This window comes from Panicum hallii, chromosome 5 (genome assembly GCF_002211085.1).
Source record: "Panicum hallii strain FIL2 chromosome 5, PHallii_v3.1, whole genome shotgun sequence".
Lineage (NCBI taxonomy): Eukaryota > Viridiplantae > Streptophyta > Magnoliopsida > Poales > Poaceae > Panicum > Panicum hallii.
Window position 1 is genome coordinate 38,444,781 of NC_038046.1, and position 21,530 is coordinate 38,466,310.

At 47.6% G+C, this 21,530-nt stretch overlaps 1 protein-coding gene across 1 annotated transcript; it reads right to left on the reverse strand.

Annotated features, from left to right (window-relative positions):
* Positions 1-1,919: 1,919 nt before the first annotated feature.
* Positions 1,920-2,958, reverse strand: LOC112893899 (glycine, alanine and asparagine-rich protein). The gene has a single exon (XM_025961425.1). It carries the CDS (start codon positions 2,872-2,874, stop codon positions 2,341-2,343), a length of 534 nt encoding a protein of 177 aa, XP_025817210.1. The 5' UTR covers positions 2,875-2,958; the 3' UTR covers positions 1,920-2,340.
* Positions 2,959-21,530: the final 18,572 nt, after the last annotated feature.

Here is a 21,530-nt window from a genome sequence, read left to right on the forward strand (position 1 = left end):
AGTCATGAGTCATGGAGGAACCAAAACTTCAAGCCCTTGATCTGGCTAGTTAAATCGTACATGGTGAACTTGAAGCCCCTGATCTCCTAAACTCGTCAATGCAAAAGACTACTGATCGAGTGGCATAGGTCGTATACTGGTGGAGGCATGCTTTCTATTCTGAATAATGCAAATTAGAGTGCTACGATTCGAGATGACAAGAGGTGCTTTTCGTGGCAGCTATAGCAACTTCGTACAATTAATCTGTTGAGCATTGGAAACTCGTCTGCAACTTGTCTGAAGCCAGTTCGTTGTCTTTATAATTTTGTGGTTTTGTTTGTTATGTTTGTTAGGAGGTAGATACTTTGTGGCTCATAGTTGTTCAAAGTTTCCTTGCACAGCTGGTGAGACAATTGAGACAGATCTCAATGTGCCAAGCTTCCTCCCATCCTTGGTCCGCATTGTAATTGTGCTGTACCAGTTAGACAGAATTTCTCTTTTACTCGATCAATGAGAACTATTATGTTCAGATGTATAGCCCACATATCAAATCAGGTATTAAGGAGCATGTAAATCTCATACTAAAATCTGGTAGCAAGAGCTCTGCCTTAGTTCTTCAATCCCACTAAACGTTTAAATAATACACATAGATTCACTTTTCATATAAAAGTTAATCATATCTTAAAGTCCTGCTTAGGGATCAATAAGAGCAAGCAAGAAGGGGCATTTCGCACAAGGTTGTGGTGGACATTTAGCACTATATATCAGGGAAAATTCCTTAGGCAAGCCACCGAAGTAGAGAGCCATGGGGATCTACAGCCATGGCATTGACACCTAAGAGAACACCATTTGCCAAGAGGCAATGAAGAAGACTTGTAGGTGTGAAGAAACAAGGTGATACAGCCGTAGAGGCTACACTGCCAAGTGCCAACACAAGCACAAAGAGCCCACACCTGGTAGCCACAATTACCTTGGTGGCAGCGCTGTTATTTCGGCAATGATACATCATACTGGCACTCAGATGTTGTTAACATCATATAGTTCCTCAAATAAACTCTGATCGATCTGTCAGTTGTTGTGGCAGCACAAGCTGTAGTGTCACAGGCTCAGCATCCATCGTGGTTCCTGCAGATTACAGAACTATTGGAATGGAACGTTGTGCAGTAGCCAGGACAGAAGTCCAACCAACAAATGCTTGGAGAGCAAATGGCACTATGGCAGCTTGCTCCTAGCAGAACACTCGCTGCCTCCACCAAGAAATAAGTACAAGAGTGTTGACCACTGTCTAGACTTTGTATAGACTTCCAGCGCAACTTAAAGAACAAAAGCTTATAACTCTTCGGCTTTGGATAGTACTACATTATGAAAATGCCTGGAACTTCTATTGAACTGTACTAAATATTTTGGCTAGCAAAGATAGGTTATAGTAACTGACAATAGGAAGTACTTACTACTCCCTCTATTCCAAAACTACTCCCTCTATTCCAAATTATAGATCGTTTTGGCTTTTCTAGATATATGACATTTGCTATGCACCTAGATATACATTGTCTACATAGAAAATATTATATATATGGATAAGTCAAAATGACCTATAATTTAAAACGGAGGGAGTACATCTGATTAGGTTAGTCAGCACTACCCAATAGGATCATATGAGTATTCCTTTTCCTTTCTTCCATAATCATCATCACTATATATGTGGCTCAAGTAACAAATACATCCACCGAGAAGCTAATCAAATAGAACTATTCCTCCTAGCCTGTATCTTCTACTGACAATGACAGGTGACTAATTGCTCTATGCAAGAGCATTGCATTACAACCTAAAATTGTCACCTGTAATACCATTCTTCATAAGGTCATGTCAGAAACAAACCAAGTGCAACTATGGCTTGAATGAACAAAATTGTGTTGGAGGACAGAACTGCAAAGTTAGTATCAACTAAATTGCCATTTGATTTCTAAAGAATTTAATATAGGCAACATTTCAGGCACACCTTGAACAGCAGCAGTATCCTGAAATTTGATTTACAGCAAACTAATATACACAAGCAGCAGATTGCATCACGCTGCATCCTACCATAATTTGCGTCAAGCAATCGATCTTGAGTCCAATAACAAATGGAAAAAAAAAGTTCTTGTTTATTTGTTCTTCCATTTCAATTCGACGAATTTTGTTGCCTTTCCCGGCATCATCGCTCGAAGCGCGCACCAAGGAAGAGGCGGAGATCCTGAACCCCCAAAGGTCCAAACCTCCTAAAATCACAGGGGCGGACACATACATATATACAGAAGCGGTTTCCAGGCAGGCAGGCGGGCGGGCGGGCGGAAGAGGTAGCAAACCAAACCCCACGGGCGATCAGCAGACGGCGGTGATGAACCGCAGCGCGGCGACGCGCGCGGCGAGGAGGCCAGCGAGCCTGCGGACGGCGAACTGGGTGCAGTTGGAGAGTGCGATGAGGCACATGAGCTCGTAGACGACCCCGAGCGCCGCCTCCGCTGCGGACCTCCGGGGCGCGGGGACGTCGGGCTCCCAGTCGCCGGGGCCGCCCGACCCGGACCCGAAGCCGCTGTTCCAGCTCCACCGCCCTCCTCCTCCTCCTCCTCGTCCCCCGCTGCCGCCGCCGGATGCTCCGAATCCAGGGCCGCCGTCGTCTCCGGAGAAGTAGTCGCCGCCGGCGTCGGCGGGGAGCTTGGAGCGCCCCGTGCGCGGGCGGGTGCGCGCGCGGCGGCGGACCGTGGCGGTGGCCGAGTAGGTGGCCGGGCGGCGGCGGACGGTGGCGGAGGAGGAAGTGGTGGCGGGGTGGGGCGACGACGAGGCGATCGGGCGGAGGAGCAGCGGCCTGGGCGGCCGGCAGGAGGTGGCCGCCGCGGCGGAGGCGGAGATCTCCATGGGCGGCGTGGGCGACGCGCTAGTGGGGGCGGCTCGCGCGCGCGGATGCGGGGGTTGCGTAGTGGAAGGGACACGCCGGGGGGGGGGGGGGGGTGGCGTGGAGCGTGCGCGGACCGGTTGGGATCTGTGTGTTTTGTGCTGGGTCCGTGTGTGGCGTGGGCCGGAGCCGCACGGAGGGTGCGTGTTCGGATTCCCTCCTCTCCTTGCCGCGGGCGCTCGGGATCTTTCGTTGGTCGTGCTCGGTGGCCGGTGGGTGCTCGCCTCACCGTCGCCGTCCACTGGTGGTCCAGTACGGGGAGATTCAGCCGCCGGTGGTGGCCGAGCTGCCGAATCGTCGTGTGACTCAGAACGAGAGAACGAGGCTCGGGGAATTAATCCTTCCATTATATCCTCCAGGAGATTAATGACTGAATCCGCCTCATACTCTTTCCTAATCCGTTTCCAGGCACGCGGCAGCTGCAGCTGCATATCGAAAACAAACCACTGTTTTTCCAAATTATAGATCGTTTTATCAAATTTAGATATATAAATTTTATTATATATCTAGATATAATGTATATGTAGATGCATAATAAAATCTATATATTTAGATTTACCAAAATGATCTATAATTTGGAATGAAAGAAGTAGCAAAATTGAGGCGGGTTTAGATTCGGGTAAGAATTGTAACATCAACAAGAGCAATGATCTGAAATAATCATGAATATGGAATGCTTTAATTTGTTCTACCTTCGCCAAACTGCCATGTCGGTGATACACTTAGAAAAAATTTATGACGAGCTGGAATGACTGAGTTAGGTTTATTAAAGATAATAGAGACGATCAAATTTCCTGCTCTCATAGCCTTCTTATCTGAATATGGTTTTAAAAAACCACTACACACCATAATACCATATTCACGCTACACATAAACCAACAAACATATACAACTACACTTACATTAGAAGGTTGTGTCCTATAAAGATCACTTCAGTTATTCAAGACTCCATTAGCAACGTGTATATCGTAGTTCCTTTTTATGAATTTATGACGAGGGATTGCTTTGAAATTATTTTCGAGGCAAGCCCTATAGTCAAAATAGCTCACTTGCCTATAAGATTACTCACTCTGTTTTTACTTATATATCGTATTAGGTTTGTCCTAAGTCCAAGTTAGCTAACTTTGATCAAATTTATAGAAAAAATATAGCAATAACTATGCTATCCAACATATGCACTGTCAACGTATACTTTATGAGGGTTCAATAAAATAAATTTAGTATTGTAAATGTTATTATTATTTTTTATAAATTTGATCAAAATTGATCAAATTTAACTTAGAACAAATCTAAACCCTAAATAAAAAGAGAGGGAGTATATATCCCGACGCATAAGCATGCCGTACATGTTGGAGCTTGAGATGGCGGCCAGAACATTCAATGCTCCTCTTGTCTTGGTCTCCAATTTGAAACAATTTTAGCATTTAATAATGATGTCTCTTCTCAACAAATCATGTGTATTTATTGGGGAAGCCCATCTCAATAAACACACCCCTTTCATCATGTATAAGTGTAACATCATGTCCATTTGCAGTTTTACATTTTATATTTTTGAGTTATCTCTTATTTTTATATTAATTTGTACTTTCAAATGTTGACTCTAACATGTCCAATCCCCCAATAAAAGAAAACATATTGATTCTTTTATGAAGCTTTTTGTAACAAAGGATTGGACACATGCATATGCCTATAAAATCCTTGTGGAATAGCATATCCCATGACTAAATGAAACACTTTAAATATAAAAAAAAATCACACTTTTGAACTTGAAACATGCTAATTTTGTTTATAGTAAAACTTTGAACTTGATTTGTTATGCCGTTTGAACTCAAAAGTTTTATTTCAACAACATCAAACGATTTGTAACATTGAACACTTAATTATCACAATTTGTAATTTAACCATGGGACTTTCTACTTTTGAACTAAAATAAGCTAACACCTGTTGACCATACTAACACTGTCGGTGTTTTACCGGCAAGCAGTGTTCGCCTACACGGGCTACACGGCCATGTACATGGTGTGTAAACCTTACTCGATGGGTAGACATGCGGTTTAGGCTATAAATGGTATATTAGACGTTACACGGTATTACACGGGTTACACAGTGTGTACACAGGTTAGACGGGCTACATGGCACGGAAAAAAACGTTCTAAACAGGCAAGTAGCATGTTGTTTAAGGTAAGTAGCGTACTGTTTAGGATAGAGAACACATCGCTTAAAGGTCTTTTTTAAAGATTCAATTTTAATTCATGCAAAAATGAATGCAAAACTCTCCAATAGTCATTCTCACTTGAAATTATTTTTTAACTTGTCATTATTATTGTTAGTTTTAATCATATATACATGTTACTGTACTTATATTTGTCAATATGGTACAAAATGTGTAATCCGTGTAATACCGTGTACACGGTCTACACGCTACAGGGACCCACACCGACCGTTTAGTGTTTACCATTTAGGTGAACATTGCCAGCAAGCCTACCTAGGGATACCCTAACGTAGTAGACTTGTAGGCAGGGTGTCGCCGAGATCAGAAACTTGAAGGTGCAAGCAACACAAGGTTTAGACATGCTCGGACCGCGATGTGTGCAATACCCTACGTTTTGTATGGTGGTTTGTATTGCCTTAGGTGTAGATTAGTTTGGAGAGGGTCCCTGCCCGCCCTTATATAGTCTGGAAGGATAGTGTTACATGGAATCCTAGACCGATACTAGCTTAGGAGTCCTACCCGAGTACTACTCGAGTAGTTTCCTTCTGTACCAGCTAGTCCTACTCGTATCAAGTACATTACAACAGATACAATAGATATAAGGTACGGAACATGCCCCATCTCTTATCCAGAATATTCTATGCCATGTGAGCAATCCCGTGCCCCCGGGTCTAACAAGCCCCCTGATCCCCTTGTAGCCGAGTACTGCAGGCTTCCAAGTCATCTTTGGTTTCTTCTAAAACTCCATCTGAAAGACGTCCTCCGAGTAGTTCCTTGGGCTGTGAGGTGCTCACGCCCTGAGTAGTTTTAAGTCTTCTTTTATATAGGGTGCGCGATAAAAATCGCACTCCATATGGAGTAGCCCCCCCGAGCCTTAGGTTGAATCGAAGAATCAGGCTGAGGGTCAAATTAGTCTTGTATCTTCTTTTCTTATCTTCCAAATACTTTTAAAAAATAAGCTATCGATGACACGTGCCCCGCAGCCCCTGAGCCTTGAATCCAAATCCCAAAAAATTGAAAAAGGATCCAAATGAACGTGGCATGCGTTGTAGCATATTTTTATGAACTTGAATTGATGGTTAGGATAGTACATTCGGTTAGAAATTTGAAAACCCCTTTTTTCAGAAAAAAATCCCTAAAAAAATGGTTAAACAAATAACTTTCCCAAATAAATCCTAAATTACCGCTCAAAACAAATCTTATCCCGAGAAAAATTTCTCAGCTTCCACATAGTGAAATCGGGCCCCATGGTTATTTAACTATGCCGTGGCTTAGGGTTAACCACGCTTTCACTTGCCTTTTCACTAGTTCAAGCTTTTCGTCTTCCTCTGCTCCAGTGCTGCCGCCCTTTCTAGATCTAGGGTTGTGCCTCTTCCACCTCATTTCCCCGGCAAACTAGTCGCCGGTGCTTTCATTCACCTCCGCACAACTCCGTGTTCCCTCTCTCCAGCAGCCCCCGAGCGCATGCGAGTAAAGAAACTCGTGACTACAAGCGCAAGAAGAAGGAAGAGGCCAAGCTGACAGAAAGTGACTGGAGTTACAGTAAGTGCTCCAGAAATGACCTCTTGCGTCTTGTGAAAGAAGGTCTTCTTCAAGAATAGCATCTTGTTCAGTGGCGTCCCTCGTTCTGTGAGCCTTATCCTCGCGAGAATGTAGATAAAATTGTTTTATTCTAACATTTCATTGAAAGGGGATTGGCCCTCCCGACCTCTGATTTCTTCCGTGGCCTTCAACTCCACCATCTTAACCCTAATTCCATCACACATATTGCGATATTTGTCCATCTTTGAGAAGCTTTTCTGGCATCGAGCCCCACTTTTCCCTCTTCCGCTACCTCTTCCGCCTTAAGCCACAGCCCAGCGAGGAAAAACACAATGTAGTCGGAGGGGCCGGATTTCAGCTGAAGCAGAAAATAGACAAGTACATCAAGTATAAATTTCTGAGTAGTCTGTCAGGTTGGAAGGAAAGATGGTTCTATATTGGAAACCATAAGCCATCGCTGCCAGAGAAAACTGAAGGAATACCCAAACCATAGCCAGAGTGGAATCAAGATCTGCCTCAGACTGAGATGGATCAAGTTAATGAGTTGCTTGAGATGATCCAGGCGCTGAAAATGATGGGAGTCACTGGTGCATCTGTGATGTACTCATTCTTCGAGTGTCGGATTCAGCCCCTGCAGAAGAGGTGCCGCTTCGGTTTTGACTACCTTGAGACTAAAGATCCATCCCGGATGTCTGCAGAGGAGCTACTAGTTGGGGAACCATTGAAGAGAGTAGCACGTGTGCTCATGTATGTAAGCGCTATCCCATATGTACCACAGCTGTTCAGCGCAAAGAATGCACCAAAACAGGTACAAGTAAACCCTGTGTAATGAGTTTTCCGAGTACTTTTGTTAGAGCCTCCCACTAATCTTATCATCCTTGTTTTGCCAGCAGGATGATATAAATATGTATAGGAGCATGCCTCCTATGCCAAATATTGAACGCCCCAGCCATCTGAAGCTAAGAGCGCATCGGCCCCCGGTGATATCCCGCCCCACTCACGATCTAGTGAGTAAAGAAGAAGATGAAGAAACTGATGATGGTCGCACCTTGGCAGAACTACAGAGGAAAAAAGGAACAAGTACCTCCTAGAAAGCCCATTCTTTACTGGTGGTGAACTCTTCCCTAGTCCTCCAAGGAAATCTCGGGTTACCGCTCGCAAGCGAAAATCTTCTACCATTGCAGGCAGAAGTGATGGTGACCAGACAAGGTAAGAATACCTCCCTCGACATAAGTTGCGAGTACTTTTCTTGGCTTTTCTCGTGCTGATTTCGCTGGATTTTGCCCTCTTCTTCTGTCGCAGTGCTGCTGCCTCCGATCCTAAGCACTCGAAGCAAAGGGTTGAAAATGAAGTAATCGGGGATGATACTGGAATGGAACTGGTTGTGCCCTCCGTTAGAGTGGTGTCGGGGTTGCGTCGGGGCAAACATCGCCCTCGACTAACTTTCAAGTCAATGCAGCCACGTCTGGTGCCGCACCGGGGCAAATATTGCCCTCAGCTGGCAAGCTGGCATCTTCGAGTACTTTGTGTGTGTTACCGCTCCCAAAGTGCTCAAAGCGAGAAAATTGAATGTAAAGGAGTCTTCACTGTAAGTACTCGTGTACTTTGTCAATTGCAGTTTGTAGGTTCGTATTTGATAACTTTTCTAATCATTGCTTTTCCTGGATGCAGGAAATCCTCTGCTCTGGGCATGGATGAGCCTGGCGATGCCGTGACTACTCCAGCCCCCGAGCTAGAAAAAGAGTCAGGTGCTGCAGCATTGGTGACGACAGTGTCCATCACCACTCGGGTAGATCTGCCGCCGCCACATACCTGCACCCACTGCCACTAAAGTCGAAGATGATGTGGCGAGTGCAGAGCACAGCACAGCACAGCAGAAGCCCCCAAGATTCCATCAGGTGAGCCAATTTTGCCGGCCCTACCCGTGAGTATTGTCTTACCCACAGCGCGTTTGATTCGCGAGGTGGCAGGTACTCGATAGCAACAACCAACTCGTGAGGTTCAGGATGCTGCAGGTACCTCCTCGGGTAACCTTCTGGTGTCACCATCAGGGCGGCAGCACATCGTCACGACGGAACTTGTAGATGGTCCAATGCTGACCTCGGAGGTCTTGAAGAATTTCCAAGATACTTTCAAGGAATTGTACAAGTTTTCCGTGATATGCTTACTGTCCTACCAGAACATACTTATTTGAAATGCTTGCTTACTTAGCTGACCTTTTTTTTCTGGTCGTGCAGATATTGACCAATCGATCCAGGCAAAAATTTGACAAGCTGAGAGTTGTTGAAGATGGTCTACACCAGCTGCAAGCCAAGTATAGGCAAATTAAGGAGCAGATCCATAAGAGAATTGAAGTGCAGTGTCTGCTAGACGCCATGAAGCTGGAGTGTACATGGGAGACCTAGCTCTTAAAGAAGGAGATTGAAAATCTTGAAGAAAAAACCAAGTCCCAAGCAAAGGCCCATCGAGGTAACTTTCTCCCGAGTACTTTGCCCAATTTGATGTAGTCGAGTAGTAGTCTTCTGAAGTTGCGCAAGTACTTCTTCTTGTCTTTTGCCCGTAGAGCTCAAAAATATAATAAAATGTAAAGAAGAACTGCTGGCTGACTTCAAGAATCTTGTGTACCATCATTTAGATAATGTGGAGCTCGAGATAAAGAAACTCAAGGATGCTGACAAGTAGCTTGTGCAATGTATGCAACAAATCAGATCCATGGCTGAAGAAAAAGAGCTGATGTAGAAGCAACTTGAAGAACTCCAGGAGGCTGCGCAAGTAGTCGTTGACATGGTGGACCCTCTAGGAGGAGTAGTCGACAATAGGACTCTGTTGGAGTGACTTCGTGAAGCCCCACAGAAGATTGCCAGCTACGTCTCTGAGACCACCAGGACCTATGTAGCGCATGTGCTTGGGCTCGTCAAGTCCTTCTGGACAAAGGCCAATATGGAGCCACTAGCTGATGGCATGGCTGCGGACTGCTCTAAAGAGAAGTTCGCATATTACCTGAAAGAGGTCGAGCCAGTGGCCCACAAGATTGTTGAAAGCCTAGAGCAAGATTAGGAACATAGAATATGTTATGAAAAAACTATCTGATTTATGTTTGTAAATATATCTATTTACTTGTTGCCTTTTGATCTATTCAAAATACTCTCGTGTAGAGTAGTATCGACGATCGTAGGTCTTAGAAAAAATCAATACGCTTGGGTCATGCTACTCCAAGTATAACACCTTTGGATGTAGTCGATGACTTGCCGAACGAGGGCTTATTCCTTATAGGAATTCTTCAAACTAATCAGATAACGTCCAATCATGCGGTACTCTGACTTGTTTGGAATTATAGGCTTGATGACCTCTTTAGTTATTTGGCGCTTACTGCTCATGGTGTGTATTCAGAGCCTAACTGGTAGTATGAGCTTGGTAACCCCTTCAGAAATCTTTTCTGTAGCTACCGTCTAAATGAGACAAGTAGTCATAGTTGTTACTAGAATAGGTTTTTGCACAAGCACTACTCGTGCTTTAGCCTCATGGACTATTTAGCAGTTGTATAAGGATGAACTCATGGTATAACCTCCAAGTGAACCATTTGTACTCAGTGTAGCTTATTGTTGGTACTCGTGGATGAAGCCGCCAAGTCTCTCAATTTAGCTTGAGGGGGAAGTAGTCATTTTGGGAACAATAACAACTCTTTATTAATAATATGTTGTCGTGCAGTAGAAAAATTGTGTATAAATTACACTAAGGATAGAACTTCCATGGATGCTCTATGTTCTAGAAGTTTGGGACCTCCTGGCCATCAGGGTACTTGTCAGATTTGTACTTCGGCAAGTCCACCCGGGGTATGCCCAAGCTGTAGATTTGTAGGTGAGGGAGATCATAGAGCCAAGAACTTGATGGTAACACAAAGACGCAAGGGTTTTAGACAGGTTCGGACCACCGAGAGCGTAACACCCTACATCTTGTGTTCTAGATTGTATTGACTGGTTTAGGGTTTGTGGAATGAATATTCTAATTGTGTTGTCTTTGATGGGTACCCCCACGGCTCCCTTATATAGCCGAGTAGTCGTGGTTACAAGTTAGGTCAAGATCTACTCGGTTGTTTACAAGGAAACAGGTCAATTAAGATACATGATATCGCAGCTATCCGAGTCAGCCTAGATCCTAATCCCTAAGGACCTTGCCCACCGTCCAGCCGATTGCTTGTACGCTGGGTCATTTTGCGGAGTCGTTCCCTGAAGAACCGGACCCCACTCGCTGGCACCCTGAAAAGCTCTCGCCCTCTTCATCGTGCGCTCGCTGCCGCACCACCAAGCTTCTGCAACCACGCCAAGTCAAGAGATGGCCAGTGACGCCTCCGCGCCTTCCTCGCCATCCGCCACCGTCTCCCTCGAGGTGCCACCGCCGCCCAATGTGGCTTGGGCGCCAAGCACCCTAACGGAGGATGACCTCCTGGAGATGGAGGTGCGCGGCCTCCTCTCGGAGAGAGCGATCTCCGGGTGGAAGTGTTTCCATGGCCAAGAATTCCCCACGGAGGACTGGATCGAGATGGTGGTCTTTTGGTCCTTCTATGAGAAGGGGTTAGGGCTGCCCGCGGGGTCATTTTTCCACGTGCTTCTTCACTACTACGGGCTGGAGGTGAGACACCTCAAGCCCAACTCTATAGTGCAGATTGCCATCTTCATCCATCTGTGCAAGGGTTTCCTGGGCATCGTGCCCCACTTCAACCTCTGGCGGACCCTGTATCACCTAAGGGCGTACCTGAAGAAGGGAACGACCGATGTTGTTGGAGGGGCTACCTTCTCGCTTTGCTAGGGCGGCAAGTACCTGGAGGCTAGCCTCAAGGACAGTAATAAGAAATGGGCGGAGGAGTGGTTCGTGGTGGCGAACCCAGCTCCTCGGCTTCCATCTCGGACTGGCTTCCCACCGGTCCCCAACGCCACATGGGAAGAGATGCCCTCCGACGAGGAGATGGTCCAGGTGGAGGTCTTGCTGGCTGAGCTGCTAGAGCTCAAGGGTAGGAATATGACCGCGACTGCAGTCGCCCTGTCCTACTCCAAGCGGTCCACCCAGTTGATCCAGGAGAGAGTTCACCCAGGCTACGGGTACTCGGGTCGGGATGACCCGACCTGGGTGATGAACCGCAAAGTCCCTCGCACCGAGGTGGTGAGTCGAGTCACCTTCATCGTAAGCAGGGAAGTTTAGGACAAGGGCTACCCAAAGGCATGCTTCCTCAAGCGGCCCACGACCAAGGTGAGCATTCTTCGTGCCGAGTTGTTCTACTTCATTCTGGGTCATTTTCACGTTGTCCAAGTCCTTTAAGCCGTAAAATTTGTAGATAATAGCACCCGTTGGGTTGTAACAACACCCAAATCTTTGCAGGAAAGGGTGGTGGTGTTCTGGTGCCCTCTGCTGCTGCCGGAGGGGCAGCATGGTAAAGTGGTCGACCCGGCCACCGGGCTTCCACAGCCGGCAGTGCTGGCCTTGGATTATTCCTCTGACTCCTCTATTGGGAGTGAGTCTGGGGATGTTGTAGAAATTATGGGGCTGGCTCTAGGGGCTAGCTCCGTGTCGAGGAGGTGGCGCACCGTGCGCAAGGTGGCCCTCTCCAACATGCAGAAGGGAGCGGCTCACCCGCAAGGTGGGGTCACCTCTTCTTTGGATGCGGTGGTTGAGGCGGAGACTTGTGAGGGTGCGGCCTACAGTGGCCGTGCCGACCTCGTGACCCCGAAGCTGGAGATGGCGACCAATGGGGTGCCTCAGGCCTAGGGGAGGGCGTCGCCCGCGGCCCTGATGCAGTCATTGCCAACCGCGATGCCGTTGAAGACCAGCTTCAGCGTGCGCCACAGCGAGAAGTAAGTTGGTCTCCTTCATTTCCTTTCATCCTTCCTAGGGGTGGCATGTTGAACCGAGGAAAAATCTGGCTTACAGGAAGGCTTCGGTTAGCGGCGCCAAGAGGAAGGCAGAGGAGTGCCGCAGGGAGGCCAATTTGGCCGAGGCGGCCAAGGGGCCAACTTCCGCAGGGGAGCGACCTTTGATCCATGCCCGTCTATCTGATCAGGCGGCAACGGAGGAGGAGAAGGTGAAGAAGGGGGTGGTAGAATCGGTGCCGTCCCAAAACATTAGCGCCGAGTCGGCAGCGGCGCTACAGGAGGAGGTGACCGGTGGAACGGCTGCAACCAACCTCCCTGCCACCGATGTAGCACCGCAGATACCGCCTCCAGCTTAGCTAGCTGTGGTGGGGCCGCACGAAGGAGAGGCCGGGCGGCAAGAGCCCCCGGTGATGAGGTTAGCACTGCTGGCAGCGGTCCAGCACGCGGTGGAGTCAGCGCAGGTAAGTACTTGGAGTCTTGTTGCTTTCGGTTCCTGGGCTTGTTTCCTCATGTGGTATGTGTGTAGGTTTTGACCGGCCTGACTCAGCGGGCAGCAATCCACCTCCAGGCCTGGGACGACCCAGCTGACTGCATGCACCAGCTGGAGGAGCGGCTGCAAGCATTGGAACACCACCACTCCAAGACTGCCCGGAGTCATATGGAGGAGAAGCATCGTGAGTATGATGTCATGTTCCGAATAATTTATCTGATTTTGCTATAACGAGTTGACTCGGGTCATTCCAGAGTTACTGAAGGCAAACCACGCGATGGCCTGGGAGCTCGAGGTGGTGGTGGCTGCTAATAAGGAGCTGCATCAGCTCTGCGAAAGGAGCTGAAGGCCGTGAAGTGAACGCGGAGAACAAACTCTGGCTTGAGAAGTAGCGCTATCATGGTAATGGCTCTATCTTGGATTTGAGTCGGGTTGTTTTGGTGCATCGGGGGCATCGTGCTGATTCGCTTATCTTGTTTTTGTAGAGTTGGAGTCGCGCCTGCTGAGTCGGGGTTGACTCCCTTCTGGTGGCGTTCGAGCAAGAGGGGGCTGCCCTTGATGAGGAGATGCTGACCTGCCTGGAGGCTGCTCGGGGCCGCCTCAAGGCTTTTGTCAAGAAGGCCACCGGGGACTCGATGCAGTATGCGATGGCCCTTGTGAAGTCCCATGACCCGAAGGCGGACCTGGATCTGCTGGGGGATGTTGTTGCTGCTAACTGTACCGAGGCCGAGTGGAAGGCGCACTTTGCCGCTGTCGGGCCCCTCACTGAGCAAATCATGGCTAGGTGAACCTGTAATATCAGTTAGTTTGCTGGGAAACAAGTAATGGCCAAGAGCTGGTTGAAAAAAAAAACAATGCCTTTATGTCGCATGTAATTAAATTATCTTAATTTCCAATCTTAGTGCTCTGGAGCCGAGTAGTTTTTGATTTGGCTGAGTGGCTAGGGTGCCGACTCTGTGATGTGCTCCTTCCCATTGTGTTGAGAACTGGTCATCATGCACGTGATGGTAGGAGTTACGCGGAGTGGACCCAGGACACATAGGGTTGTGATCAGTTTCTTGTCAGTCGGAGTTAATCGAAAGAATGGCAGGTTGACCCATTGTGAGTTGGCATGACTGAGGCGCAGCCCCCGAGCGTATGGAATGACTCAACAAGGGGAAGGGTATTATGCATGTTTGTTTTAGTAACAAAGCATAAACGAGAACAAGGACATGGACTTTTTATTCATCTAGAAAGTTTTGGGTACATAGCTGGTAATTCTTCTATGGATAGAAGCGTCGAAGGTGCTCGATGTACCATGGATTGCCAACGTTTGTGCCATCTTCTCATTGGAGTTGATAGGTCCCTAGGACCACTACGCTGTTAACGAAGAAGGGTCCTTCCCAGGGGGAAGATAGCTTGTGAGTGCCGGTGGTGGATTGCACACGTCGTAGGACCATGTCGCCCAGGTTGAAGTCCCGCCCTTTTATGTTTCGGTCATGGTAGCGCCAGAGCTGCTGCTCATAATGTGCGTGTTGTAGGGCCGTGGTGATGCGATGTTCTTCGACGGAGTCGATGTCTTGGCGTCGAGTCGTTTCGGCCTGACCCTCTTCATAGTTCTGGATGCATGGGGCACCAAAGGCGATGTCACTCGGGAGGACGGCCTCAGAACCATACACCAGGATGAAGGTGGGGTAACCCGTGGGTCGGCTCTTCTGGGTGCGCAGGCCCAAGACCACCTAAGGCTATTCTTGGAGCCACTTGTGGCCGTACTTCGCGATAGGGTCATAGATTCGCGCCTTGAGTCCCTAAAGGATCACACTGTTGGCGCGTTCGACTTGACCATTGCACCAGGGGTGAGCCACTGATGCGCAGTAGACGTGTGTCACACCCTAAAATATTCAATTTTAGGATGTGAATATCTTTTAGTATGTGTTCATCCATCTTTAGGGTTTTTCGAGAAATTTTCCAGACTTTTCTACAAATTATTCTCTTTTTCCATAGAGCTAAATCCATTTACTGGAAAGCTCTAAAATCTTTTTATTTGGACTCTTCGTGTCCGAGTTTTTTCCCCAAAATTTTTGGGATTCTTCAGGATATATTTTTCATGGTTTAAAAGATTTATCTAGACTTTTCTAGATTTATTTTAAGCCTGAAAATATGTTTTGGAAAATGAATTCGTTTTCTTTCCATCTTGAGCTAGATTCAACTCATTTTGTGTCTATTCTGCCTTAAACCCTACAAACGTGCCGCGTGCGAGCTTCGGCTTGGTCACCACCACTATCTCATCGTGTGTCGCGTTTCATCGAGAAAATAGACCAGAAGCTTCTCTTTGAGGAACCTTAGGCGAACCCCCTCATTTCCCTTTCTCTTTCTATCCTGGAGTTTGGTTGCTCGTTGAAGCTAGCGAAATGCCAGTTCCGATAACCAGAATTGCCGCTGCAAGGTCCTGAACTGATCCGCCAGTGACCCAGCCTCATCTCTCTCTCTCTCTCTTTTCTATTTCACGTTCTCGAATAGCCCGTTCGTGTTCAACCAGCACTGTCAGCACGTTTTTATGTTCAGCCTCCACCCGAACCTGTTTCGGCCCATAGCCGAACTCACTCGCCACTCAAGTCTCGACACGAGGTTGTTTCCTCCTTTCTTTACCTCTTCCTTCCTTTCTTTGCTCGCTAACTTGTGGGGCTCGCTGGTCAGCCCAATCTCGTTTCTCCCATGGGCAATCTGGACTCAAGGATGAGTCCCAGCCCGATGCGTCACCTCATCCCAGCTTGCCAAACCCCAGGCTTCCGCGCCCCTATAAATCCTGCACGCAACCCTAGGCCGCATCTCCTCCTGCTCGTGCTCCCTCTTCCGTCACCTCCTCCCTATTCCCCCGCAGGCCCCTGTGACCTCCTCTGCATCACCGGCCCTGGCCTTCCCTCGCATCCTTGCTGTCACACATCATCCCTTTGCTGCCCCTACGTCACCCCCTGCTCGCGCCCTCCACCGCGCAGCAGAGCGCCGTCGTCGCCTTCACCTCCGTCACCTCCTGCGCACCCCGCATGCCCCGCCTGCAGGCCCCGTGCTACCGTGCACCGCCCCCCTGCCGGCCTTCCCGGTGCCCTGCCCTGCCCTCGCGTGCGCCTCCAGCAGGCCGCCGCCATTCTGGGTGCACGCGCCTTGGCCTCCTGCGCATCCCGCGTGCCCTGCTCCTGTGCAGCACCGCCGCCACCACGAGCGCCATCGCGCTCTTCCCCCTGGCCCCTGCACGCCACCAGGAGCGTCACCGCCACCAGTACCCCTGCCTTGCCGCCGCCACCTAGAACAGGACAAGCAGAACCGCTGCCGCCCTCTTCTGCGGCGAAAATCCGGCCACCACGATGCATCCCCGTGGTAAGTAAGGTATGGAATCGAATTCTCTCGTCATCCTCTTTCTTTTGCCCCGCTCCTCGCGATCTCCCGTGCCCTAGAACATCAGTAATTTGCAAAACAGTAGCCGCCGGCCACCATGGCTGTGCTGTGAAGTTTTTGCAATTTAGCCCATGAAAGATTCTGTAATTATCGTGTCCTTTTCTGTGTCTATTGCATCTTTTCAACCCAGCACCACCCGTGGTATTTTTCAGATCTAACCCTAAACTTTTCTTTATTTGCAAGCACTATTTTCTGTGTCTTGCAGATCTTCTCTGCTAGCCCCTGAAATCTATAATTAATTACGTATAGGTCCTTGCAACCTTGTTTCATGCGTAGTTTCCGCGTTTTAGATCCGTTTCGATCCGTTCTTTTTGCATTGGTATTCTAAAACCCTAAACTATCATTTTGTAGCATTGTTGTATCGTAATTCCTATTTTTATAATTAAATATAGATTTAATTTGATTAATGTCCTCTCATCTAGTTTTTCCAATTAAAATCCAATTAAGTCTTTACTCCGGTTTTCATAGTTAATGTTAACTTCATTAATATCAATTTAAATGTGTTTATAATTTAATTTGTTTAGTTCAACACGAACCATAAAGTTTGATGTTTAGATGTTCTCACAAGTCTTCTTTGCTAATTATTTGTTTAATTAGTGTAATTTATACATAGACAATTATAAATAAAATTTAACTAAGTTCTACTTCATTTTATAAATGCAAATATAATATGAGCTAATAATAATCTAGATATCGCTTTCAAAATATCATTTACACCAGTTTTCTAAATTAAAATAAATAAAGTTTATAGTTCTTTTGTCTCTTTATAATATAAATCTTCCGATAGCTGTTTCTTTTCTATTGTAGCTCCGTTTTCCTCGTTTCTTGCGCTCTCGTGACCGTAGCAGCAAGCCCTATCCTTTAGTATGCCCTTTTAAAGCTTTCCTTTTGTTTAGTGTATTTGTTCTTAGTTGTTCTTGCTTGTTTGCTTGCTTGTATGCTTGGGTGCGATGCTTGTGTGGCGTTAGAAGGAGCACGATCCGAGAGCTTTGAAGATTTAGAGTTTCAAGAATGAGAGTTGAAGACTCTGAGCAGTTATTATCTAAAAGAAAGGCAAGTGTTTCCTTGATCATGCTTTTGTCCTAATAATCACAATAAATATAACTTTCTTTTATGCATGCATGTGTCTTAACCTGATGGATCCTAATTAAGGATATGCCTAGTCTTTATGATCAATCCTTGTCAACCTGGATTTTATCTTTCTTGTTGGATAGCTTCTGCTTAGTTGCTATAACTGATTCCTGTTTGGGAATAATATATAATCATGATGAGAATCATGATGATACTACACCTGTTCTATGCATGTTCATGCACTATGCGTTATTAATCACAAGACAATATGTCTTAATCGGAATATGGAGAACCACCTAGAAAAATAGTGCAAGCACAATACTATATGGCTCTGGTCTTGGCTAATTAATTAGAGACTCTAGCTTATGATAATCTTACCGAAAGGGCAAGAAGGGTTGCATCATCGGGGTATAGTTCGGTCCTCTTGAGGGTATGATATGGTCCTGGTTAAGGCGTCTGCCTCATTAGGGAGAGTTATGATGGCTTTGACTTGAAACCTTAGCGGATTTTTGTGAGTTAGGGAATCTTTGTAAAGGCCTCATAGTGAATCCCTTGCCACTCACCTCGGAAGTGTTTAAGAGGCTAGCTACCTTGGGCAAATTGGGAGACACGAATTGTGGGGAAAGTGTACAGCCTCTGCAGAGTTAAAACTGATATATCAGCCATGCTCACGGTTAAGAGCGGCTTGGACCCTCACATGATAATTGAACTTGAAGATGAATTAAATCGTGGGCCATGTTTATGGTTATGGTTATGTTTCTGTTATACCTATTTTGTTTCTTTTAATGTGGATTTTAGTATGAACTTATACCTTAGTAATCAGGTGCTAATAAAATTTGACCAACTAAAATTTCTTCGCAGTAAGCCAGTCAGCCTTTCCTTGATTTTGGCCTTCATGTCATGTAATTCCCAACACTTACTGAGTACCAACCATAAGTGTACTCACGCTTGTTATAATTGCTGCTCAGAGGAGAAAGTGATGTGAAGTCTTTTGAAGATGATGCTGAGTTCTAGGCCTACGCAACCCCTGATCGATTGCTTGTGAAGTTTGGAGTCTTTGTTTCCAGGATAAGCTGTATAACTCTAATAATCTTTATAGTCTTTTAATTCTTTTTTTGTGATACTGTTGCTGATTATTCACTGATGAAGTCACTATATGTATGGAACTTGATCCTGGCATACATATAGTTATGCATTCGGTTTTGTCCTTAAAACCGGGTGTGACAATGTCGATGCAACTATCTTGGCAGTGCTCCTAGAATTATCCTCTAGTGAACGATGTGCCCAAGTCGGTAATGATCCTGTTGGGGATGCCAAATCTATGAGAGATCTCCTTGATGAACTCTACCGCCTTAGCAGCCATTGTTGCATTGACCGGTTTGACTTCGATGCACTTCGTGAACTTGTTGATGGCAACGTAGATGTGGGTGAAGCCACCTGCAGTGTTCTTGAGGGGTCCAACTAAGTCGAGTCCCCAGCAGGCGAAAGGCCATGAGGGTGGTATCATTCTCAAGACTTGTGCTGGGACATGTTGATACTTGGTGAAGACTGAGATCCCGTGCACTTCTTCACGATATCCTGGGCGTCGGCGAGTGCTGTGGGCTAGTAGAATCCGGATCTGAAAGCTTTTTCCCCACCAGAGTGGAGGCCACTGCATGGTTCCCTAAACGCCCGAGTGGATTTCGCTGAGCAGAGCTACTCCGTCACACTGGGAGATGCACTTGGACAGGGTTCCTGATGACATCGAGTGCTTGAACATGTCGTTGCCAATGATGACGTAACTGGCTGCTCGTCTGGAAAACTTTTCGTGCTCTTTCTTCTCTAGGTAAGATTTGTTGTTTATGATGAAGTCGATGATGGGTGCTCGCCAATTGGCCTCGATGATGAGTACTTCTTGGCCCTCTGCTGGTACCAAGTCAGGCTTGGTGGGAGTGTCAGACCCGAGCACACGGGACTGCCCATGTGGCACACTTCTCCTAGGATACGGGATGGGACATGTCCCACGCCCTACATCTGCTGTAACTACTCGTAATGCAGTAGGATTACTCGTGCAGTAGTTGGACTAGTCAGACACTGTAGGAAACTACCCGAGAAGTACTCGGGTAGGCCTCCTGAGCTTGTACCCGACTAGGACTTTCATGTAAACCTGTTCCCCCAGACTGTATAAGGGCGGACAGGGACCCCCTCGGGGACAATAATCATCAAAGGTAATACAAACCACACAGCACGTAGGGTATTACACTCTCAGCGGCCCGATCCTGTCTAAAATGTTGTGTTCCTTTGCACCTTCGAGTTCTTGATCTCGGTGACACCCTAACTACAAACTCACCACCTCGCAGGTATCCCTCGGTGGGCGTGGAGGTAAAACACTGACAGCTGGCGCGCCAGGTAGGGGTGTTCATCGAGCATCCACCGGAGAATTCAATGGCATCCTTGAACTTCACCATCGCTGTGCTCGATGAGGGCACAACCTTCACCTTCGGCTCCTGCATCTGCGTAGCCAAAGGTCTGGGTGGCTTCAATAGCCACCTAGCCAACTCCAAGGAGCCGGAGGCCTTGTCATCAACTCCAAGCAGCGATCTCAACAACTTCATCGACAACCTCGATGATATCCTGCTTCCCGATCTGGCCCAGCAGATCGAAAAGATGTCCATTTTCAGCGTGACTTCCACTTGTGATGCACCAGATCTATTCAGGTCGTATTCAATAGATCTGTAAAGAGCTCACAATCTAAATCCCTCTCCGACTTGGAGGAGGATTTGGATCTGCTGCTCAGGATCAAGGACGTGGACGCCACCGGTTGTCGGGCGGCCCCTATTTTCGACTTCCACTCGGACTCCAACAAAGAGTACTCCCCGCGCAGTACTACACCTTCAAGCCGATCCCGAGAAGGACTCGAAGATGAGGGAGCCACCGCTCATCGAGTGGCCCCCGCCCTTGAAAACCACTCGCAACCCGATGGCCACTCCAAATCATTTTCGGGCAGCCATTTGGGTTTAACCATAACATCAACGCCGTAAGGCCGTTTCATGTACTGGAAGGGCTTTGAGCCCTCCGAACTACTCGATTAGGACTCCCGCCTTGTGGCCTTCATGCAGGAACTACCCTTCGAGGAGGGTAGACCTCTTTCTCCCATCACGGAAGAAGGAGAAAGTAGCACAGAGCTACTCGACCACAGCCGTATGGCCAACCACTCACCGGATTGTCAAGTCTGCATGGCCTCCCTTCGCAACGTGGAGGATGATGAGCTGGACTCCCAGTCTGACAATGAACAACTCACGAATGTCTCAGCCCATGAACCCGTAGCTGATGCTCCCCAAGATGAAGATAAGGGGCACCGAAGGATCCTGCGGGCAAAGAATGCCAAGCGCGCTCAACGCAGGCGCAACATGCAGAATCGCGCCCGCGTACCAATGGATGGGCAACATCTAGTGTCTCCCACTCGGAATCAGCCCTCTAAGTCTGAGCGCCATGGTGATACCACGCTGGTCAGTCGCACCCCCGGTGGAGGCCACAGGAGTTGGAGGAACGACAACCGCCAACGCAACCAGGACCACCCGTCCGCGCGTGACAACAACGAACAAGAAGTACAACAACCCCCTCGCAACCAGCGTGGGGCAAGGCATCACGACCAAGATCAACTCAAGGCCAACCTTCATGACGCCCCCACGATCGACCTCATGCAGAAGATCAATGAAGGCCGCAACGCGCCACTTGTCATTGAAGCGAGGAGAAGGGACCATACTGGCAGGCACCACGACGATGATGACAGCGACCGCTTCCCCGCCTTCACCACCAGCATCACCGACAAGTCATATCCAACGGACTTCAAACCAGTCGGAATCCCCAAGTACGACGGTAAGGAGAACCCACGCCAGTGGATTCGATGCTACTCCGTTGCTATTAAAGTTTCAGGGGATCCAACTTCACCAAAGCTCTCTACTTCCCAGTGGGTCTGGAGTCCGCGCCCCTCACGTGGCTTGAAAGCCTCATGCCAAACTCCATTGA

What these genes read in the sequence shown, in the direction of transcription:
- LOC112893899 (XM_025961425.1), bottom strand. Translation starts at nt 2,874, where the DNA reads ATGGAGATCTCCGCCTCCGCCGCGGCGGCCACCTCCTGCCGGCCGCCC.